A 22,991-nucleotide genomic window follows, 5' to 3' on the forward strand; every position below is an offset into this window, starting at 1 on the left:
TTATACACAGGCAGCACCATTCACCAGCCACCTAATGCACACATCAGTCACAGGTTTGAGTGTTCTGGTACAGGAGTGTCACTACAGGGAAGCTCCCAGCTCAGGCAGTACAGTGTTTTTATGAATTAGATTCTCATTCTATTTGATGAAAATGTTTGTCACCTGCTCACTAATAAATCTTTTTTTTCTTTGGTGCAACAACTGGTGTGTGCAAACTGGTTGCATTTCCAGTTATACTGCCCTTATTGTGTGTTATTACTTAACTATTTATCTATTTTAACTATTTATCTATTTCTTTGACTTTTAACTCAGCATTTGTGTGGACAGCAGCTCTTGAGAGGAGCCTGACCACTATGTTTTAGTAAAACAAGCTTGACGGTCAGCCACTGGGGTCAATCTCTTATATGGACTGACATTTAATTTAATTTTAAATATTTACATTTTAGAGTGAATGCAAGTGGCTATAGGGGATGAATCTTAAACACTACATGCATGCAAAGAGCACCAGAGTTTGTTTCTATCTTCTCGTGGACAGACAACATGACATGGGAGCATTGGAAGAGAAGATAGACTTGGTCACCTCACTTCCTGTGCTAAGTTGTTCTGCTGTGTGTAATGCAGTAATACCAACAGCCCAACATGTCCTTTTTTTTTTTTAGCAGGAAAAGTGTTTTGGAGTAACAGTTTTCGATTTCTGATTGCTGTGCAAAGTAAAAACTATTTGTGAATATTTTATTTACAAAATGAAAGCCTGTATGACACCTGTGTTATTTAGCCTCCTTCACCTCTTGCACCTGCAGCAACAAAGCATCCTCTGAGGTGCTAATCACCCCAAGGTGATCTTACCCAGAAGCACTGCACAAAGGCATAATAATAAAAGGTTTAGTATAATATAGATCAAATCCGCTTTAGTGTGGGTCACTGACCCAAACTGTATCGGCGCTTTCCTGCCTTAATAGTCTGCTCCTCTGGGAGCATAATGTTTGGATTGGTTGGGAAATATATTGGCAATAAAAAGACAAAAGGATGTCATAAACGTAGATTAAAGCTCTGGTTAGAAGACACAGGCGGAGAAGCTCTGAGTTATGAGTGTTTTTCAGACTGCGTTATTGTTTCAGTGACAGAGCTCTTAATGCGTCTGGAGGAGTGGTAGCAGGCGAGTGGTAAACATTTCTTAATGTGTGAGGAGTCATTAATCCCTGGAGCTGAGGATGGCTTCACTAACAGCGTCTGTGGCCCAAGAAATCACAGCCACTTGGCACCAGCTTGTCACACAGACCTGGAACATATAAAAGCTTTGTACTTCCAAAGCTGTTTAAATCTCCTTAATGTGCTGTAGCTGTGGCTAATAGCATTTATTTCAGATAAAACATTATGAAACAGCTGTGTATTTTGCATTTTCTATTCATTTGTAAGTGAAACAGTCAGCTCTGCCTAGTTCTGCACCGCTGGGGAAGGATAAATGTTGTCATATGTTTGAAAAAAAAAGAAGTAGAAATGCGTATTGATTTTCAGTTGAGGTTGTTGTGTCAAAAAACTGTCCACAAGGCTGATTACTAACTGGGCGTATAAAACTGAGCTCTTCAGAACTCATGGCTCACTGTGTCGTGCTACTTTGATTCAAAATATCAGGTGCATCAGGTGGGTCCTGGTATATTTTATAATCTTAAAGGACCTTGTCTGAAGAGGATCCTTGTTTTAAAGAGGTTTTTCTATAACATTGTTTGATCAGATTACAACACTGAAACTCTGAGACCTGAAAACAAATTTAAGAGGAATATGAGATTAATAAGGGCTCAACGTCTTATTTTGCCATGTCCCAGTAGAAAGACAACCACCTGCTACCCGTGGACAAACTTGTATCAGGATGATGTGACTTTAGCTGGAAGTTGCAAACACGACACCATTAAAGCAGATTTTTGATGACTTCATTTTTTTTTTCTTGAAGTCTTATGAACTCAACTTCATTACTGTTGAACCTACAGGACTTGATTCTGGCAGTTTGAGTCTTACACAATACAAAGACAGAGACAGAGGTTCAGTGTTCAAAGTTAGAATGAAAGAGGCTATATTCTCCATATTTATTTTTTGTTGCAGAAATTGAATATACCTGTGTATAATTGCTTTAAAATAAGGATTGCATGGTTTTGTTCACCTTGGCTTAGAACAATAATTTCTTGTGTACTTTAAAGTTGGGCCTTGCTCTATTGAGGCTGCCATCTTGTGTTACTGTGTTCCTACAGCGGTCCGAATGGACAAATTCGACAAAAGAGAGTGCATTTTGTGTTTTATTGTTCTTTAATTCTCTTGTAAAAAGATTCTCACTACAGAAATAAATAAGGACATTGTTTGTGGTATGTGGATGTCACTGCAGCACCCTGGTGAACTCTCACGCTTTGGTATTTTAAGCTATTCTTTGGTTACATTCATTGATTATTAATTGAGAAAACGTTGCCCCTTCACAACAATCTCAATCAATCATAACATCCTGGTTGCCAGGCCTGGTCTGCTGTCAACTAAGTTTGCCTCAGAGGAATCCTTTTATTTATTCCTGACACACAAAACAAATAAAATTAAATTGTGACTTCACAATTAGAAGCAGCCAAACTCTTCCCAAAGTGTGGTGGACCGTGAAAAGTCATGAAAAATAAGTAGTCTTGTAAAAGTGAAGTAAACTTTTTCAAAGTAAAAACATTCACAATCACTTTTATGAAGTAAACAGAAGTAAATAAACTAAGCCACGGGTATAAATGCATGCTACTCCTTTCTATAGCAGGTACCAGTGGATCAGTTGACCCCTCACATTCACACTGGAGGGGCCTTAAACTCAAAATGACCTGGGGGCCAGTGAACTTCCAGGCTGGTCAGGAGGGGACCGGTCAAGTAAAGGGTCCAACAGTTTGAGAAAAAATAACTATTTAGTGATTATAAATTTAAATTATATTTGTTTTGATATATAGTTTGAGATATAGTATATATATAGTATATAGTAATTAAACGTTAAATCAGAATTACATGTTCACAATCGTAATTAAAACATTAGACAAGCTTTTACATAATTAAATGTTGAATTTAATAATGTGATGAATTTAACCAAATATATTATTGTTATTATTATAAATATAAATATTGATCAATGTTGGTCAGTTTGGGTCAGCTTGCATTGTGATGTTAAAATAAGTGTAGGGCCACATATATATATAGGTCATAGGTCAGTGATTAAAGGTTTTGGTTTATAAATATAAATTGGCTGATGGTATTTTAAAGTTCAGGAGTGGTTGCTCTATCGTAATATTCCCATCATGCTTCTTGAAGTTCAGTAAAGTGCAGTAAGTCATCTCCATAAGAAGATGCAGTAGTTTACATACACACACATATATATATATATATATATATATATATATATATATATATATATATATATATATGTCCTGTACACATAGATCCTTATTTGCACGTGTAATCGGTCAGCGGCGGAGATGTTTGCACCACACCCGTGCACACTGCCCATCCACGCTGCCTCTCTCTGTGTGCATGTGCAAACTCCGCCCTCGCGCCGCCTCCGAGCGGACCGCAATGATTTAGAAGTTCAGGAATCCCACGTGACGTCACCCCGGGGTGACGTTATGCTTCTCTAAATAGATCGTATTGTAATCTTTTCTCAGTCCAACGTGGTTTCTTCTCAGAGACTGCTTCACATTTTCTACACTTGTTTGGTGAGTTGGAAGCCTCGTAGCAGCATGCAGAGGACCGTGCATGCGCCTCTGCAGGTTTGTGGTGTCTGTTGGACGCGCTCCTTCTTACTTTTTTTCCTCCTCTTTCGTGCAACAGCTTGTTTTGTTCCCGTCCCGTTCAAGACGAATGTGTGTAATTCTTTTTTCCCCCCTCAACTCATGCGAGGCTGCAAGGAGAGGAGAAGTCTGGCGTTAGTTTGGTTGAAGTGACTGCGCTGTCATGTCAGTGTTATTGCTCTGTCTGTTTGTCTGTTGACTGTCTGTGGTTGACGTTGAACGCGGAGTCAAGTGCTGCTGCTGCTGCTGCTGCTGCTCAGTCAGGACGCAGCGGAGACAAGTCTGCAAGAATTCATCCAAAGCGCGGCTGAGAAGCGCACACACAGTGCGGTCAGGCCACTGTCCAGGGCGCATTGGGTTTAAATCAGATTGTGCATGTGCCCCCTTTGCTTTTTATATCTCGGGTTTTAAAGCACAAAAGCCGGATCTCTGCTTCTTTGTCACGGCTGTCCCATCCCGGGATAAATACGCGCACGGAGCCGGCGTCTGTCTGTGCGCGCTGCGGTTCGCCAGAGACCGTGTGTGTGTGGGGGGCAAATGGTTGCTCGGTGGTTTGTCAGTAAAAAAAAAAAGAAAGAAAAGAAAAGAAGAGAAAAGAAAAGAGTGATGCTCGTGATTTATCCATGAAATTGATGTCCCCTTTTTTTTCTCTTGCTCTGTGACTAACATGACGTCATTCTGCAGGCCAGTCGATATTTGATTAAGCGCTGAGATGTTGAGGGTTACTTTCAGGAAGGTTGTGCTGACGAGGCGCGGAAAGAAAAGAAAGATGTTTCAATCATTTGATTACTCTGCGATGTCATTATGTTTATGGGACAACACTATCAATAACCACTTGAATCTCGTGCGCGCGCTGCTTGGAATTATTGTTTTTGCAGGCTTGCACTTTTATCGTTTCCCTTTTAAATGGTCGTCATGAATAACACCTTATGAAGTATTAAAATGAAGGGGACATAGATAAAGAAAATAATTGATTTGCAAAATGATTGTTTTTAGTTATGATTTAAGTGTTAATAACAGTACAAACAATCTCAGACATTTGTGTGTCAAGACTTAAAATTGAACTAAATGGCTAATTAACATCAAACGTCAAACTTCACAGTATGGATAAATAAACACAGCTATAAAGTCACTGTATCAACATTCGTCTTCCTGGATGTTATTTAGTAACCTTGATGCACAATGTTGAGCTTGATTACAACACAGTGTTTCATGGCAGCAATGAAATGTGACCTACAGTGAGTTTATTTGTTGATGCATTTGCTCAAGGTGAAACTTTCCTCATGGTAACAATTGTACTAATGGAAAAAAAAAAGCAGTCAAACGACAAGAAACACCAATCACAGCCCAATCAACAGTTTGCATGTCATGGAGGAGACCTGTAATTGATAGGTTTATATCACAGCAGTCCCCTTTTTTTGTTTTTTTTGTCACGCATTCAGTCAAAGAGCAGAAGTTCAGGCCTTCATTGTCAAAGAGGGCCATGTTCCCCGCCTCAGGGAATCACCATGATCCTACCTTGAACTTGTGCTGTCAAAGGCCCGTTCTATAGGGAGCTGGAGATTTGAATTGCTGTGCATGTTTGTGCTTGCTTTAACCCAATATGCCTTTGCACCCCAACCCGTCTTTGACACTCGCCATATTGTTTAAATTCTTATATGCTCTCTACCTGGAGAATTCCAGCCCAGCTCCTCTTGAAATCGAACGCCGGACCCTAATCCTTCCCCTCGCCCACATCAGGATATAGTTAATAAAAAGTGTAACCAAATTTCCTCTGCTAAACTAAAACATCTATATAAAATGAGAGCCAAGAGGGGGACATTGAGTACTGATAATTTGAAGTGAGAAACCTGTCGGATAATTCACAGAATTAACTCTGAGAAGTCCTTTATGTGTCATGTGGTTTGAATTTCCCGGAGAATGTGATGAAATGATCAAGTCCCAGTTTAGAAACAGTGAGAGGAAGGCGAGAGTTTAATTTCTACATCTGTTTTAAAAGTCATGGATGCTCAACCTCTAATTAGTGCCTTCATTAGGGCTCTTTAGCGAAAGATTTTCCAGTGAAAGTTTCTGATTTAAATGGGATTCATAGTTGTGCACGTGTTCAGGGAGAGAGCCAAATAAATGTGCCAACAGCCTTTACTGCATATGAGATTAAAACTGGGCCTGGAAAAGAATAATGGCTTTCAGAAGAACATAGCTATACCATCATCTGGGGTCTAGTTTGGGCTGGATGTTGAGATCAGGAACGTTGGTCATGTTTGTTGTGTCAAAGGAGACCAGGTGAGGTTTTTAGGGGCCCAGTAGAAGAGAGTGAGTGAACATGGTGACAGAAAGAGAGAGCAGGGCTCATTGCTCTCTGACAGAGAGACCCTGTCCAGACCCTGTTCTGCAGGCTCGGTCATGAAGTACAGCTTGTTAGAAAAACAGCACTGCTTAGCATAACACAATATTGGAGTGTTTTGACTGTGCTTGAAGAAACACACACACACATGTACATGGTGTATGACAGTATTCATACTCGACACGTGACATGTGGCACCATGAGTTGAAGTGGGGATGCGTTACAGGCCTTGTGACGTTTGCGCTGTTTGTCTGTGTACAGTTAGTGAGAGCTACATGTTTGTCCTTTAGGCGTTGTAGTCATCACTGAGAGAACAAACCACACACCCAAATTATAATGACATATTTTTGTCTCTCAACCGGCACTTTTTTATCAGTCAAAATATGGAGTCAGTGATCTTTTATGTGACCAATAAAGAGCCAATGTGTTTTTAACCAAACTACTATTTAAGTAGATCCAGGTCAGTCATTCCCAGAGACTGGATCCAGACCCAAAGACAGGTCTCAGGAGATTGGGGTCACCAAATAAATTTACAAAAATGTTCCCAGTCTTTTTACTTAAGATTTATGTGCACATTTTTTTTAAAAAAGCATGCAGAAAATTAAGCTGTGATTCATTAATTAAAATGTCTGGTTAAAATAATATTCGGTGTACAAACATAGTTTTTTTTTTTTTTTTAAAGTGAGAAACCTTATTTGCTCTTGTTATGATTTATTGTTTTTTTTTTTGTCATATGTGTGTAGTTAAACAGTTTGGTGTTATGTTGGTTCAGACATCAGTAGGTAACCCTCCTGTGTGCAAACCAAAAGACCTGAATGTGATAGTAACGTTACCTGTGCAGAGTAAGAAGGGCTCTGAGGATGTTATGCTCATACGATCAGAACGGCTAAATAAAACAAAATGTCAGAAGGTGCTGAACATCTGTGTAGAGCCGGTATGTGGCGTCTGCTCACTGGTCGTTTTCGCTGTGTCGTTCTCCTGGACAACGATTAGACCTTTCATAAGAGAGACTGAGCGAGCATCAGATATGTTGTTGGATGTAAGATAAAGGGCTTAAAATACTTCAATACTTTTTTCTGGAGCTTACTTCACTATGTAATATTTTGTGCGCTCGTGTATTGTAATTAAATTAACTAAGCACATCTGTATTTGATGTTTTAACACAAACATCTGAACAGAAACTTAAAAAACTGATATATACATGAAAAAGAAATCATACTAATCAGAGAAAGAATAAAGTTTAAATAAGTCACAAGTCTCATCAGGCTTCCATTGACAGCACTGAGTGTGTACAGCAGAGGAAGGGTCACACATTTGCTGTATGTTATAAAAATGTATTTTTACTTTTTCTGCCTCTAAATGTATTTGTTTTAGAAGAAAATACTTTTGTATAAATAAGTTGTTACTTGCGCAGCCATTGTAGTGTAGTGCACTTCAGAATGATCACTTTATTGATGCAATTAGTGAAAAAACATTTATTTTATGTTTATGATTTAATTTTTTTTTCTGTAATTAAAAGGCAGACAGGGTAATAGTTGTAGGCCTTTCATTTTTACGTGGTTTTGTTCTAGTTAAGTTTCTTTCTCTTTTTTTTGCCGACGACAGGAGCACCAACCACTCCTTTCTGGAAAATTGAGTTCTCTCTTTTGAAATAATAAGGCGTCTGAAGCAGTAACTGAAGCCAGTGTATACTATATGACGTGATGCATAGCTGTGACTGTCGTGTACTGCACAATTACTAACACATATGCGACAACAGCAGTAAGTAAATAAATCAACTAACACTTGATTAATCGATTTATTATTGTACTCTTTTTTTTTTTTTTTTTTAGAAAACATTTACTTCACCCTGCCTTTATCCTTCATACAGAGCTGTTGCTATTCTTGGTGACATGTGCAGTGTTTACTGGCTGAAAATGTTCAATATTTACCTGCAAATCTTGGAATCTACTCCGTGATGTCAGCTTTTTGAAAAGCTAAAGCTAAATTAGTGAAAAAAGTACATTTCTAATAGAGAGCAGTTATTGTTACCAGAACAGAGAAATATGCGCTTGATCAGATGGCACAACTGTATGTTTTACTGCCAAGATTAAACACTGTTGATTCAGGTGCAATGGCAATTTTAAGGCAGTTTAAGTAAAGTTAACGTTGAACTCCTCTCTTTACATGTTTTCTGCGTTTGTTTTGCTTGTAGTTTTATGAGAACTCGGCCAGAGTGATGAACTCAGACCAGGAAAGGCCGTTCGTGTGCAATGCTCCTGGCTGTTCTCAGGTGAGTGTGTTAAGACAAATCAACACAACAGCGCGCGTGTGTGTGTGTGCGCGCGCGTGTGTGCGCATGTGTGTAATATGAAGAGGTATATAATGAGGAGGCCTGAGAAAGGAGGTTAGTGCCTCATGTATAAGGAAGAAACAGAACAGCATGGAACAGAGTGAAACGGTAAATATTTCTGCAGATATCTGAAGCCTCCTAAATAACACTAAGTCTGATGCTCTATTGGAGTGCACGCTTTAAATAAAGAATAACAGTTGTTATTATTTGTCACTTATTTGTCTTCCTGCCTTTCACAGCGATTCCCCACCGAGGACCATCTGATGATACATCGACACAAACATGAGATGACCCTAAAGTTCCCCTCCATAAAGAATGACAACATGTTATCAGGTGAGTTACAGCGACATCAGTGCAGACACACACACACACACACACCACCTCAGCAGGGATCTCTGTGAACCTGTCACTCTCCCGCAGGTGTGTGTGTGTGCCCGTGGTGATTCATGTGCAGACGCACATGTCTGTCATCAGCAAACTTTATGGCATGTCTATACCAGTTGTTTACAGTAATGTAAATTATACCATGTATGCTTCCTCTCTGCTCAGCTCTCTGTGGTGCATACCACTTACGCACTGTGGGAGAAAGAAACGCTGACATCTAACTGAAGCATGTTAAGTTAAATTTCGCTGTTCTCTGTTACCTTGCATATCTTACTCTGGAATGAATGGGAGGAAGCTTACAGTAATTATATGGATGATGGGATGCACAACGATGCATCACATCCATAGATTGTGTACGACACACGCAAGTGTCAACCCAAGGCCAATCCATAAGTATAGATCTCCGTTCCTTAAAAACGTCCCCGCCACACTAGACGACACTGTGTGCTGCTGCAGCCACGCTGTTGAGATTGCTGCGTCTTCTTTATTATTTACACTCGGAGGACAGAAGGATCAGATTTTCTAGGCCAGGTGTACTCGTTGCCTCTTGTCTGAGTTCCAGCTCTGGGCATTTTTCTTACTGTGACCTTGAACCCAGGATAAAATGAGTTGTACTGGAAGTTACAATTCACCCTCATATGGTGACACTTTGAACTGAACTTGCTATTTCCATAAGCTTTTCATTGACTCATAGGCTTTTTCTTATTAGAACTTGAGCTTCTCAAATGGAAAAAAAAAAGGAAATATTTTTGGAGTAAAAATGTATTTTGGGTACACAGGTCATGATGAAAGTTGAAGTCAATCCCCAGTCTAGCCAGAATGGATAAACAGACCATGAAGTATGCTTTTAGCCTTTGAAACAAGCCTGATCCTAAAATCACCTTCAACTGTCTGAAACCTGATCTGTGAGCACCCCCACAATGTCAAGCTGAATACCACAGCTTGACTGGGTTCAACAAACAAGACCCCCACTTGGTAGGTGGGATCTGTACTTTATCAGCTGAAATGGGGCCCATCAAGTTTACTATCTCTCTATAGAGGAGATGTTTTCTAAATGGTTACGTTGTTGATTTGATAACTTTGTTAAGTGTTTGCTCATCTGACTGGGGTTTAAAGTAAAACAAAGAGCATTTAACATGATGTAGAATCACCAAGGTTAAAAAAAAAAAAAAAAACAAAGGAAACCAAACGCTAATATCCGTTTAAAATGGTAACTGATGCAATAAATAAATAAATACAAAACAGGCCATTAAATAAACCCTTCTTTTTTGAGAAAGACCGGGCCAAGACAGGTAGCAGCACTAATGCAACACCATAAGACAACAGAAACAAAGACTTAACTACTAGTTCAACCAAAAGCAGTGGCAATGTAGGGAATCTGCCTCCACCTTTTTTTATGAGTTAAAAAGTATATATAAGTGCAAATATGTCCCATATTTTACATTTCCAGTGTTTTTTATTTGACGCTTTGATATCCATTGTCATTTTACCTGCCAAAAAACCTGTCAGTATACTTTTATGATATCGACTCTCTCATGCTTCTCTCTGGAGCTCTGGCAAGATCAGAGGGTTTTGTGTCTGTTTTCTGAGTTACACATGACCAGGCCAACCACAAGTAACAGACCGTAGCCTGACACTCAAGTTTAGAAAAACCTCCAGCTAATGTAATGCAGTCGTCTGTGTCCAGTCAGTGCCGAGTCAAACAGCCGTTCAAATCTACGTTAAACGACTCTTTGCTGGGTTTTAATGTGAAGCTAAACACCGGTGCAGCGGAGCAGCCCCGCTGTCTTTGCTTTCACCTTGTTTTTGACTGACTTAGAATGACTCTGCACCAAGGCCTCCCAGGAAAATGTTAAGACACAAAAGAGTTTGGTGCTGATCATGAGCCGGCACAGAAAGAGTGGGCCCGTGCATTTACAGAACACACTTTGTCTGGGCAGCAGCGATGGAGACAAAGCTACTTATCATTTTTTGTCGGGCGCCGACTCAAAGCAATGAATTTCATCTCTGAACTGTGACTAAGCAGGTTTTCAGCCCATGCACTGTGAATAACAGTTGGTCCTCAGTAGACTATAAGTCATTAAAACAACACATTTGATAAAATGGGAAGATTTAAACTGCTAGTAAACCCAAATGTACACAGCAGATTTCAGTTAAGCATTCTTAAAAAAACAGTTAGATGGTCAGTGCTGGTGCTTGAACTTGCCTTATAATTTAAAAACATAGACATCTCACCTAATGGACCCAATAGAAACACATTAGACTGAGAAAGTTTGTGTAATTTATCCTGTGTACTGTTTTTCTCTTTGAATGTGCGCCATCATACAGCATCAAGTAGTGTCAGTGTTTATAGTGCATATAAATAAATAGAAATGCAAGCTCCTCTAAACCTCTGAGATGAAGTCCGTTACGTTTCGTGAGTAAAACTGTTAACAGTTGATTTCAAAGCTGAAAATTTCAAAATCTCCTCCTTGATTTTTCCAGACCAGACGCCCACACCGACACGTTTCTTGAAGAACTGTGAGGAGGTGGGATTGTTCAGTGAACTGGACTGCTCCATCGAGCAGGAGTTTTGCAAGGCCCAGGAAGAAGAGGACAGCAAACAGGTACTGCAGAGTCACACACTCCATTCTCAGGCTATAAAAATAGACAAACTTACAGCCACCCACAGAGGTTAGGTCGGATACCTGTGAACTGTTATCTGGTGCTGTCATCTGTCAATAAAAGCCCACAAAAAAAAACAACCACATGCACCTACTTCAAATAGATTCAGAACACCTAGACCTCTTGTAACCACATGCTGCTCATCTGATAAAGGGCTGATCGTCACAGATGTGTTATTTCTGTCATATTTTCTTCTTCTAATTAAAAGTTTTGGGGGTTAAACACAACAGCTCTCACGCTTGATCGCTGTCAGTCACGTTGACGGTGGCAGACAGAGCAAGCAGGTTGAAATCAGTCTTCCAACCCATGTGAGGAGCACAGAGATCAACTTCTCTGCCTGTAACTTCAAACGGCTCTCCAGCTTTCTCTCAGGCACGGAGTCCCGTTTCCTACCAGACGTGAAGACAGACCCTGAGACGTCTTTTGTGGCAGTAATAAAAGACCTGAGCAGACATTTTTGCATGAGAGCAGATTAGCAGAGCCTTGACTTTTGACAAAAGACGTGTCCATTTATGAACTAAGGCTATGCCCTGAGGCAGCTCGCCCTAAAACGTAGGTACTCGTCAAATCACCACAAGACAGACTGCTTATCTAATGTCTGGGGAGGTGTGCAGTGTTCGCGGGAGCTAAAGCTGTCGTTTGGGCGGCTTGGCTCTGGAGCTCAGCTGTGCTCAGGTCATGCCATGTCTAGCCTCTTGAGCCTGTGTGGTTTATGATGGGAGGCCCTGCTAAGTCAGCAGGAGGCGAGTCGGAGCAAGACTCTGCAAAACACAATAGGAAGAGATAAGGAATGAAATGCACTGCGATGTCAGGAAGCAACAGCAATCAGCCAAAATGTATAATCATCACACATGCATGTACAAACACTCACCATATAAGTACAACAGTGAGTGATTTATTTGTATTGTACGTGTCTGTATTCCTGCTTTTATGTTTCTTTATCGCCACTGGCTGTTTCACATTTGACTTGCTTCATGATTCATGCTAAGATATTTAAAATACAGGTTACTATGGAATGTAATGTAGATGTCATTCTACTATGCGACACGACTGTCCTGCCGGGTACATCAACGACAATAAGGAAGCCTGGATCTTCATTTGCATCGTTTCTTTGACTCAACTTAGGAAAACTTGCAGATGTTAGTTTACATTTAAGCGGAGTGTATGGAGCCCAGGGCCAAACACTTGTAATGCTTGGGTTGACATGTTCCTAACCGCATTACCTTTCTTTCTTTTCTCCTTCCCGATATTCTCTGCAGAATATCCAACTGCACAGTCAGTCAGGCCAAGGCCAGCACCAGCAGGCCCACTCGCGGATGGGCAACCACGACACCAGCATAGTGATCCAGCAGGCCCTGCCCTCTCCTCAGTCCAGCTCTGTCATCACACAGGCTCCATCCACGAACAGACAGATAGGGTGAGTAGACAACACAGTCAGACGGTCTGGCAACAAGCATCAGCAGCAACATGAAATGAAATAACAACATTATTAGATTTTTAATTCACCGAAAGTGAGTTTTCCTTTTTTGATTGCATGAGGTAGAAGCAGTGTGAAGAACTGCTGACAGACTGAAAATGACCTGAATGAAGTGCAGTGATTTGAGTGTAACCTCGAGAGTGCCTCGGTTATACCTGTGGCCTCAGGCTCGGCCTTGTCCCTTTGTGTCCACGCTGATTGTCATCGTTGCATTGTCTCTGAGGTAATGTCAGTATTCTGTTACATCTGCAGCGGTGTGTGTGTGTGTGTGGGGGACTGGCGATCCATGTTTTGCTGTTCATTCAGTATTGTCCCACAGCAGAGCATGCCAAAGAGGGTCCCAGAGGACACGATGAGGTCATTGTTAGAGCTGCAGTCGTGACTGCTTTTACAGCGGTTTAGCGTTTCATGCTCTAAAATAGTTATTTTCACTGTATGGGAATGTCAGCCACAACATTACAGCTGTGCGTCTCTCACATCTCTGCATGCAGGTGTAAAGAGTCAGACAAGAGAGGAAATAATGTTCACAGCGCTCTGTGTAGGGTGCTGCTTTGTGGGGCTGCAATGACGAATCAACTTTACGAAATGAATTGCCAGCTATTTTGATAATTGATGAATTGAAAATGAAGTTACATGCTCTGATTTCAGCTTCTATCAGAACATTTGAGGACATTGTCATATTTGAGGTTTTGGGAAACATAGATACATTTGGGAAACCCAATAGATAAAGCCATTATATGCATTTAATGGATTTGATTTATTGAGCAAATAATAAATACTTTAATCAATAATGAAAGAGTGGTCATGATCCAGTGTGAGGCGTTCCTTTTATAGACTCCAGTAACACCTTTTTTTCTTCTTTTTTTTTCGTTTTAGCACCTTTCAATCTATTTAAATATGACTTACATTTGCACAAACACGTACTTTTGTTCTTCGTGAGGACACTCCTCTGACCTCATTATTCTTTAACCCCAACCACCTTCAGACTTGTGCCAGGGCATTGTTACTGTAAACCAGACCTGTGGCAAACGAGTTAGACATTGAGATGGCTCAGTGTTATAGGCCTACACTGTTGTGAGGTTGTCCTGTGTAGATTTACAGCTTGAGGAGCTGGTGAATATTGGATGGGAGGCCCATCACTAAGCCTGACTGACACCCCATCAGGCTCTTTGTTGAGGACAGGGGTGGAATTTCATCCCCTTGGACGAGCAGCAATCACTGCCAGTAACGGAGACATTGCAAGACCTGCTTCACCTGAGTTTACCTGTCATTAAAAACTCCTCACGTTCACTGAGGCACAGACTTCACAGTCATTTATGATTGTGAGTTGTGATTTGTTGCGAGGCTGGTGGTTTTACTGCTTGCAAACATTAAAACACCACTTGGAAAACAGAGTTGGTGTGCACTGTGGTGGAGTTCAGCCAAAGCCTGGCACACAAGGCCCCGCAGCAGTTACTAGTTGTGCATTATTTGAGCCAACCCCCCACCCCCCCAAAATTGCATGGGACGTCACTTGTTTACCAGGACGGTGGTGTCCTAATGCATGAATAGGATGAGCAGATTCACATGAGAGAAACCTGATCTGGAAATGTTCACATCAGCAGGAAAATGAGTTGAGGAAACCCCTCCACTGAGAAGCAATGCTTCCACAGGAAGCCATTAGGGCCAACCAAAGGCTCAGTACACAGGGTTTCTCCACAGGAACTTCCTACATACATAACAAGCTGGACACTTCATGAGCTAACTGTTCTCAGACCAGAGTGAGCTGGACAGTCTACTAAAGGTTTGATCAATGGTCCACTGAGAGCAGTGTTGTAGTTCACCTTTTGTTCCTTTAAGCCACTTCCGCTAAAGTCTCCAACATGTTTTGACTTCCCATATATTTGAGAATAAATTGATTTAAAACAGAACTTTAATCCGCCTTCTAGATTATTTTACATTGTAAAATGACTTTCGAGGCCATTAAGAGACCGTTATCCTTCGTCAGGAATGGGACACTTTGTGATTGTTGTAGGAAGATAAAGCTTTTAATCTTGACACATTTAATGGAGCTGTGTGGTGAATATATCTCCGAATGAGACAAAATCACCAAACAAAATCAGTTTAATCTCACATCTGCTTCCTCAGGTGTTTTTTCTTCCCCCCCCTCCACTCTGCTGAACGCGTTGTGAGCGTCCAATGAATTAGGATAACAAGTCATTTTCATTGCTCCACAATGTTTACTAAAGAGCTTTGAGGCTTGGAATCAATTAGGATTGGCTTTCCTCAAGTCCATTTACTTTAGGGGTGAGCTGGGCCTACAGCTGTGAAACCTGAGGACCTCTCTCTCTCTCTCTCTCTCTCTGCTCTAGTTTTTTCTCTCTTCTTCTGCCTCCGAGTCCCCAAACAAGCTCTTTGGGGAGCTGCACTGACACAAACCAGTGTTAAAAACAGGCCTAAGAAAGCGCCAGCAGATCTTAATGTCACGGCTATCATTATCATACAAAGGGAAGCGGTGTACAATGGATTTGAATGCTCTCTGCTTTTAATTTATAAACATCTGGCACTGAGTTATGTCAGAGTTAAATGCGTTGGACATTACCAGTCAACCATGTGAGATACAACATTCTGTGGAAACCTCAACCTTTTGACTCGTAAGTGGAGATGTGTGGGTAGATGGGTGTGGGCACAAGGAATTAAAAATGACATATTTTTATTTTGTCTCAACAGAAGAATTCACTCCAAATGTTTCCATTACATACCACAATCAACCTGAATGCAGCTGGAGTAAATGAGAAGGGATCACAGTACAGATGTGGAACTTTATCCAATCATCGGTTTATGATAACATGATATGTAAATAAATACCTCTCTCAATTTTGAAATTAAAACAGGCGCTTTTTAAAATGGACTGATTTAATTCGTATTTTGAAATGGTGAGAACCTTCCCCAAAATTTGGAAAAGAAACCCCCTTTTTCTTTTTTTTAACCACACCTTAGTTTACTGCGTTAGTTTGGCTTCAAGTCTGGATGTGATCATGGTTTTGTTATTTGACCCCAAACAATTGAGCAACAATAGTAAATATTGCTGTTTTGATACACAGCTTTACACAACAAAAAACAAACAATCCTTTCATATGGCACTTCTAAGTTTCTGTATCTGGAAAATGGGAAAATTAAATGACACGTCTCAGAATTGTGTCTTTACAAACATGCAGCTTAATCCTTTCGGTGAATATTTTTTTACTTTCGGCTTCTCCCTCTCCCCCCCCCCCCCCCCCCCCCCACCTCCCGATTTGAAAGCATCTGCTTTAAACTTGTTAATGTTGACGTTGGGCAGTTTTGGTTTTGTCAGTTTTACCTTCAGCGAGATGCAGTTTCAGACAGAACTCTTACGCAAATATGATTTCTGTGTGTATGTGTTTGCTGTGAGCCCTTTTGTTTTCAGTTTTTCAGTTATCTCCTCTCCTGGTCATGCTGTGTGCATCTCTCTAAGTTTGGCCGTCCCATCACTGTGCATTGCTTTGAAGGAAGTTAAAAGCTTGTGGTTTCATTTCCCATGCTGCTTTAAATGCACAATTTTTCACACCTACTTGCCACCCTCTATACTTGTGGTCCTCGTTTTTGCCTTCAAGGGAAGTAGCAAAAATATAATGGGCTCTGCTGCATGCAAGGTTCTTTTGCAGAGCTAATCTCTAAAGTGACATGTTTGCTGTAAACTTCCTGTGTTTTCTCAGAGACGTTTTGGTGTTAAAATGACCGATCAAAAGTGATCTCTCATGTAACATCTCATGCGGGATACGGATACCTCCCATTCTCCTGTGTCGAAGAATCAGGTTGACAAAGCTTATTTCTATTTATCTTCAATTAGATATGACTATTATATAACTTCATGGACATTATCTGATAAGATGACTTTTCTCTTGGCAAACCAGAAATGTAATTCAAATGTAATCTAATATGTCTGTCTATCTATCAAATACTGCTTGGCTTCACTGAGTAGCTCTCGCAACTGTTAAGACGTACTATTCTTACTGTACAATGAAGTAATCCTATCCTCTGTTATTTTTGATTAGTTTTTTGTGTGATTTTGATCCCAAGATGCATCAGATATTACATTTTTTATAGATTGCATAACACGTTTTCTCATGCGTGCGTGATAAAGCAACTCTGTTGACATCTACACCCGTTGTACCAGCTCCAGGACAGAGAGAGAGAGAGAGAGAGAGAGTCACACCTATTCACAAAGAAGTTATGAGCTTTCCATGGACAAACACTGACCTCCCCCTGAACTTGACAATTTAAACTAAACTTCCTTTATTATTGTTTATGATTAGATTGCATTCAGAGAGCTGTGATAAGGATGGAGGTTTGTGACCTCTGCTAAATGCCTGAGGTGCCTTCATGGTCCGAGCTGAAAAAGCCCTCGTCCACAGGCAGTTGTCTCACGCATGTGTAAGTTTGCCGGCCGGCTGATGGACATGGCGTTGTAGCAGGTGGAGAAAATATAAGAGCAAATACACACAAAAGTACACAATGTGATCAATTACAAGAAAAGAGGAAAGATGGAAAAAGAAAGAGAGAGAGAATGCAGGATGTACATCTGACCTGAATTAAGATGAGCTCATTGTGTACTGCAGTGGGTTTAATAGTGCGTTTGTAGAGGAACGCCCAGACTCTGTTCCCTCTCATTCCAGCGGGGCTGTGTCATCCCTGCCCCGGGGCCACCACACATGCAGGCTCAAGCACAAGCAACTCACACACAGGGACAAGCATCGCAGCTCTGGGGAGTGAAGGGATCGCAACATGGGGAAGTGTGGAAAAGGGGGATCAGAGGTGCACAAAGGAGAGGAAGAAAGGGATCAGAGTTGGAGGGTGCAGAGGAAGAGAGTGATAGGAGGTAAATGTTTGAGAGGAAATGAAAGATTAGGAGGTTGGAGGAGAGAGGCAAAAGATGCAGTGGGCATGGGTTTAATACCAGGATGGTGGCTCGTAGGGTGGAGCGGAGCAGAATGTCTCCAAAGGAAAAGGTAGATTATGTTTTGGTGGAAGCAAAGGCAGAATGGAATTAGAGCAATGAAGGTGTAGGAAACAAATGTACTGGTATCAAGAAAGGAATGCAAAGGTGGAAACGTGAATGAGCGTCAGAGGGATGAGACTGGAACACAGGAATGAGGGGAAGGATGAGAGAAATCAATGGTCAAATTTAGTAGATGAGAAGGGAGAAGAATGGAGCGTCGCTAAAAACGAAAGGGGCTGCGTCTGCAGAATATTGCGACAGGTGCCGCTGACAGATGTCAGGTTGGCTTGTAACAAGATGACACAGTTGTTGGCAGAGTGTTTCCTGATTGATCCATGATATGAATACGCCGACATGCTTTCGACTGTTGTTGAAAATGAAAGACAGCCCGTCTTCACTTCCAATGAATAGCAACAATATCATATCTGGTGAGTAAATAGCACATGGCCAATGCTAATTTTGCCACAGAGTGTCATGCACCACCATTCGTCGACTGTACTTTGGCGTGGTTTTACTCAGCTTGAGGCCCCCGAATATGTGGACACCCCATCCCAGATCCATCGCTATGCTGCACCCTCCCAGTATCAATCCCTCCTCTAGCCCACTAATAAAAGTCAGCCTGTGTCGTAACCCATTAGGGCTGATTTATTTGATCAGATTCGTATTATTTCCTCAGTCCAAACCCCATGGCACTCTCCTCCCACCAGTGATTAAAGGCAGTAAATCAGGGGCAGGTCCTGTGTAGTGTTTACTCTGAGAGCCAGGCAGCTGTAAGCTGTTTGAGGCCCTTGTTTCTCCCTGTGTTTACCTCTGTTCCCATGGCGACTGCACCACCATCTCCCGAATGTCTGGAACTTGGCCCTGGGCTGTTTTGGTTACGTTCAAAAGTTTTTAGCTGCTGTGTCTACCCAGAGCTCGCAGTGACTTCACCCAGCGAGGAGTGAGTGCAGTGATGTTGGATGAGTTGAGGAGGGGAAGAGAGGGAAAAGCGAGAGGAGGAGAGGAGGGAGGGACAAAATCTGGGGTAGGCAGGCACAGGGTGGGGGGAGGGCTAAAAGCCAAGAGCATTACATCATTGCTGGAGCAGAGTCAGAAAGGGAAGGATATGAGTCAGTGGACTGACTGCACCTCTCTCTCCCTCGCTTGCTCCTCTTGGACGGCAGCCAAACCCCTTGTGTTTGAGTCCTTAGTGCTTGAGTTGGGACTGTGGGGATTGGGACAGAGAAGCATAGTGTGTGTGCAGACTGCAGGATTTGGAGATCAGAGCAAGCAAGTCCGCAGAGACTTGAGTTGAGGTTTTGGGCACATTGAGGGGTCCAGAAGAGAGTTTTAGAGGATTAACAGGACAATGACTGTTTGGCAGTTTGGTCTCCACTGGGGAGGGAAATAGCAGGATAACCTAGAGAAAACAAACTGTGGCAGAAAAGATGGAAAGCAAAAGAAGGGATTCAGGGAGGGAAGACGGTCCTGCAGTGATGTCATGGTGGAGTGAAGTTGGGTGGAGGGGGTGTTGCCGTAGTGGTTTCTGGGCGGAGATTGTGGAAGAGAGCTGGGTGGCTGAGAGCGAGGCACTCGGTAATGTGAGAGTGCAGGATCAGGACTGCAGAGTGTCTACCTGCTCTCCCCTGAGGCCCACAGCCCAGGCTATTATCAATCCCCTCAGTGAAGCCACAGCCTCATTATTCACTTACAGGCATGCACACACACACACACATATGTTCACACACAGATTCATTAGCATTCACACATGCACGTATTCGTACACAAACACTCTCCAGTTGGATGCACAAAATGATGAACAAAAGCAAAAAAAACAAAAAGTGGCTGAGAAATAAGTTTTGTAAGAAAACCTCCATCATAACCCATTTTCAGTATTGATTATTTACTTGAACACTTTATTGATCAACCAATTAGTTGAAGAGTTAGAGGGCCAAGCGCTCATTTAATCCCACTTGTGCCAAATCCGTGGATCGATAATGTGACCTAAAATATGGCTCCAGAAAAGCAAATGTTCCTCTGGCCATCTAAAGACAGAGCAAATAGAAAGCATTTAAGCATGGCACTTTGGTTGAAGCATAAAAAAGCAAACTGTTTTCTAACTCATCGTATGAACATTTCCATTTCCATCTTCAAAAGCATCATCAAACAACGTAAAGTAAAACAATAAGTTCAAGTTAAAAAATATATATATATTAACATGAAAATATTCAATATTCAATTCAATATTCAAACATGAAAAAAAAAGTTTGGCTTTTTTTTTTTCTTCCTCCGGCTTCTCTGCAATGTCTTTTATTTATGAGCAGAGTCAGCACAAAGCTCAGTTAATCCCAAAAGGAAGTGTTGTCAGATGTTCATGTTGGTTTTACTCCCACTTGACAAGCAGGTTGTGTTTTGGTGTGTGTGCAGCGGTGACGGACACGGTGTTAGTCTCCCCGCTGCTCTGATGCAGGTGAGCATTGCTAACAGACAAGTGTTAAAATACGAGCTGCAAAGGCTTCAAAAGAGCCTTTCTTCTCGAGAAAGCAAGAACCTGACAGACCCGCGCTGTGTCCCGATCTCTGCCACTGAGCGACCGAGACAGTCAGAGATGTTTTATTTTTATCCAAAGCTGTTAGTTGTTAGTCTGCCGCCTGTCTGTTGACTAATGAGAATACCAGCACTAATAGAGGATTTAACTCACTAGTTATTTCTGACTCTCAGAGGGGTTTTTTTTTTTTGTTGTTTTTTGTTTTTTTAATCTAAGCCAAGGATCTGGCACATGTAGTCATTTATTTCGGTAACTGTTTTTTTTATAGGGTTTATTATAATCACTTCCAGGATCCATTTTAAAACGAACATTTCTCTGTTTTTACGCACCAGCTCTATTGTTGAAATGATTTCCCATAAAACTCACTCATCTATTTCTCTTTGCGTACACATATTTAATGAATATATGGATTTCACAATGCATAGATCAATGCACAGGACAACATTGTAAGGACTCAGAGTTGCATTCTCACAAAATAAAGCATTAGTCTCTGACCTTCTTTTCCAATTGGCTGACAGTTTTCTGAGTGACGTGCGGCCAGGCTAACCACAAATTGGTTAATGTCACTAGTGAATGCATATGGTGATGGCCATTTAGCGCGGAGCCAAACAGATGGTCAGATTAAGACTGAAACGCTCTAGTGTTTCATGAAAAAGAAGCTCTGGGGTCTGATGTTACTATAATGTATTTATCATTGAATCCAGCGATTGTGCAACATTTCGTTCACCTTGTCTGTTTCACAGCGTTGTAGTTTAGTTGTGAAATGACTAATTGGGACATGAATAAACTACGATACGAGTAAACAAATGTTATCTTTTGAGGATATGTATACACGTATAACGTCACGTATACCGAATATAAAAAATAATCAGTTTTTTCTCTACCAAATCATCACCATGTCACTGCCACTGGCTTGTGACTGTTATTCCATCCTCTTAAACGCTGGCAGAGTCTAAAGGCAGAGGGAAACTGTGTTGATGTAGTGTGCAGCCACACTGCATACCTCATTGTACTTTCATGACTTTTCCCATGTGGAAATGTTTGGATTCGCAGTGTTGCTCAGATGTCATATGTGCTGTTAAATGACTGTGATTGTGATAAATTGGGATGTTAGACAGGAATGACACACAGTCGGGATGGTAATGATCTTGTGTGTGTGTGTGTGTGTGTGTGTGTGTGTGTGTGTGTGTGTGTGTGTGTGTGTGTGTGTGGAGCAATCTAAAATGTCTGGAGAGTAAATGCACATATTTAGGTCTGGAAAAATACAGGTATTTATTCAGGTGGGGGACCGTTTGCTCTGGTATACCCCCCTATTTGGCCGTCACCCGCTTACTACTCACTATTACGGTAATCCAGGCTACGGAGTGGTCAATGGGTTACATTAACCCGCTGAACACAGCTCATCTAAAGCAGTAATTCATAAATGTTCTGGTAAATTGAGCTTCACTGGTAACAGTAACAGGGAGTGACGGCATTCATCCCGATGATGCTGATAACAGGAAAAATCAGTCACTATAGAATCTTGTTGTGTTTTGAAGGCACAGTGTTGCAGAGACGGAATAGTTGCTGTTTGCATGTGGGTGTAGCAGCAGCAGCACCATGCAGCTGGGAATTGGTGTTCTTACAAGCAGGGATTTAGTGGCAGTTGTATAAATGATGTCACCATGTGTGGATGGAGCGTTCTGGGTGTTTGGACGGCCGCAGCCGTGAGTCAGTGACTGAAACAGTATTGCTGTCTATAGTTTAAGCTCAGCCCGGGCCTCAAATCCTACTTGTGATTTATTGATGTGGTTGTTAGTGTGGATAGGCCTGTTGGTCCACACACGCTTTTTGTGGTCACCGAGGGAGATTTTCCCCACAGGGCTTCCGCCACTGTAGCAGTTTGTAAATGAGATTCTCATCATGCACATCTCATGTGGTTGTTATGACAAATATTATTCATTCATCTTCACCATCATCATTATTCAACCGTTGTACGACATGGACCGTTCTGGTTTAAAGTGCAATCCTAAAATGTTTCTGTTCTCAACTGTTGCATGAATAGTCACAAGCTCTAGGAACAAGCAATCTTTTTTTTTTCTCTGAATTAGTACAGATTTGAAATGAATAAATGTGTTAATTCACCTTTAAGAACTAAGAGCGTCTTTCTTCAGTAATAATCACTTGCAGACCAGCTGCAGTTCAAAGGTTCTCTTCAGTGTGATGCACGTTTTCGATTTCCAATGCTGTAATTTTGGTGTCAAGGCCAGTGCAGAAATTTGGGAAGTGTTTGTGATGGTGTATTTTACAATGTTACTTATCTTTCAACTTCACTCTTTAAATGGAGTAATTAAAAGTCTAATCCTCATTTTCTTACATACCTTCCTTCTGGTCCTGATTTGCCACTGTTGAACAACTTCATAAATAGCTTATTTATTTCTATTTATTATAAAATCACACTTTTTCGGCATAATGTTATATAAACATAGTAATA

General features: G+C 41.3%; 1 protein-coding gene across 3 annotated transcripts in view; it reads left to right on the forward strand.

The window, feature by feature from the left end:
- The first annotated feature begins 3,614 nt into the window (after window positions 1–3,614).
- Window positions 3,615–22,991, forward strand: part of creb5b (cAMP responsive element binding protein 5b) — a 40,873-nt gene continuing 21,496 nt past the window's right edge. The window contains exons 1-5 of one of the 3 annotated variants that reach the window (XM_058647800.1): window positions 3,615–3,716; window positions 8,330–8,407; window positions 8,707–8,800; window positions 11,336–11,457; window positions 12,775–12,932. In XM_058647800.1, coding sequence (XP_058503783.1) covers window positions 8,354–8,407; window positions 8,707–8,800; window positions 11,336–11,457; window positions 12,775–12,932 — 428 coding nt within the window. In that variant the 5' untranslated portion in view covers window positions 3,615–3,716; window positions 8,330–8,353. Of the gene's footprint in view, window positions 3,771–8,329; window positions 8,408–8,706; window positions 8,801–11,335; window positions 11,458–12,774; window positions 12,933–22,991 lie in introns of all 3 variants that reach the window. The other 2 variants (XM_058647799.1, XM_058647798.1) reach the window with 2 other exon arrangements.

This window comes from Solea solea, chromosome 13 (assembly GCF_958295425.1).
Source record: "Solea solea chromosome 13, fSolSol10.1, whole genome shotgun sequence".
In the NCBI taxonomy this organism is placed as follows: Eukaryota; Metazoa; Chordata; class Actinopteri; order Pleuronectiformes; family Soleidae; genus Solea; species Solea solea.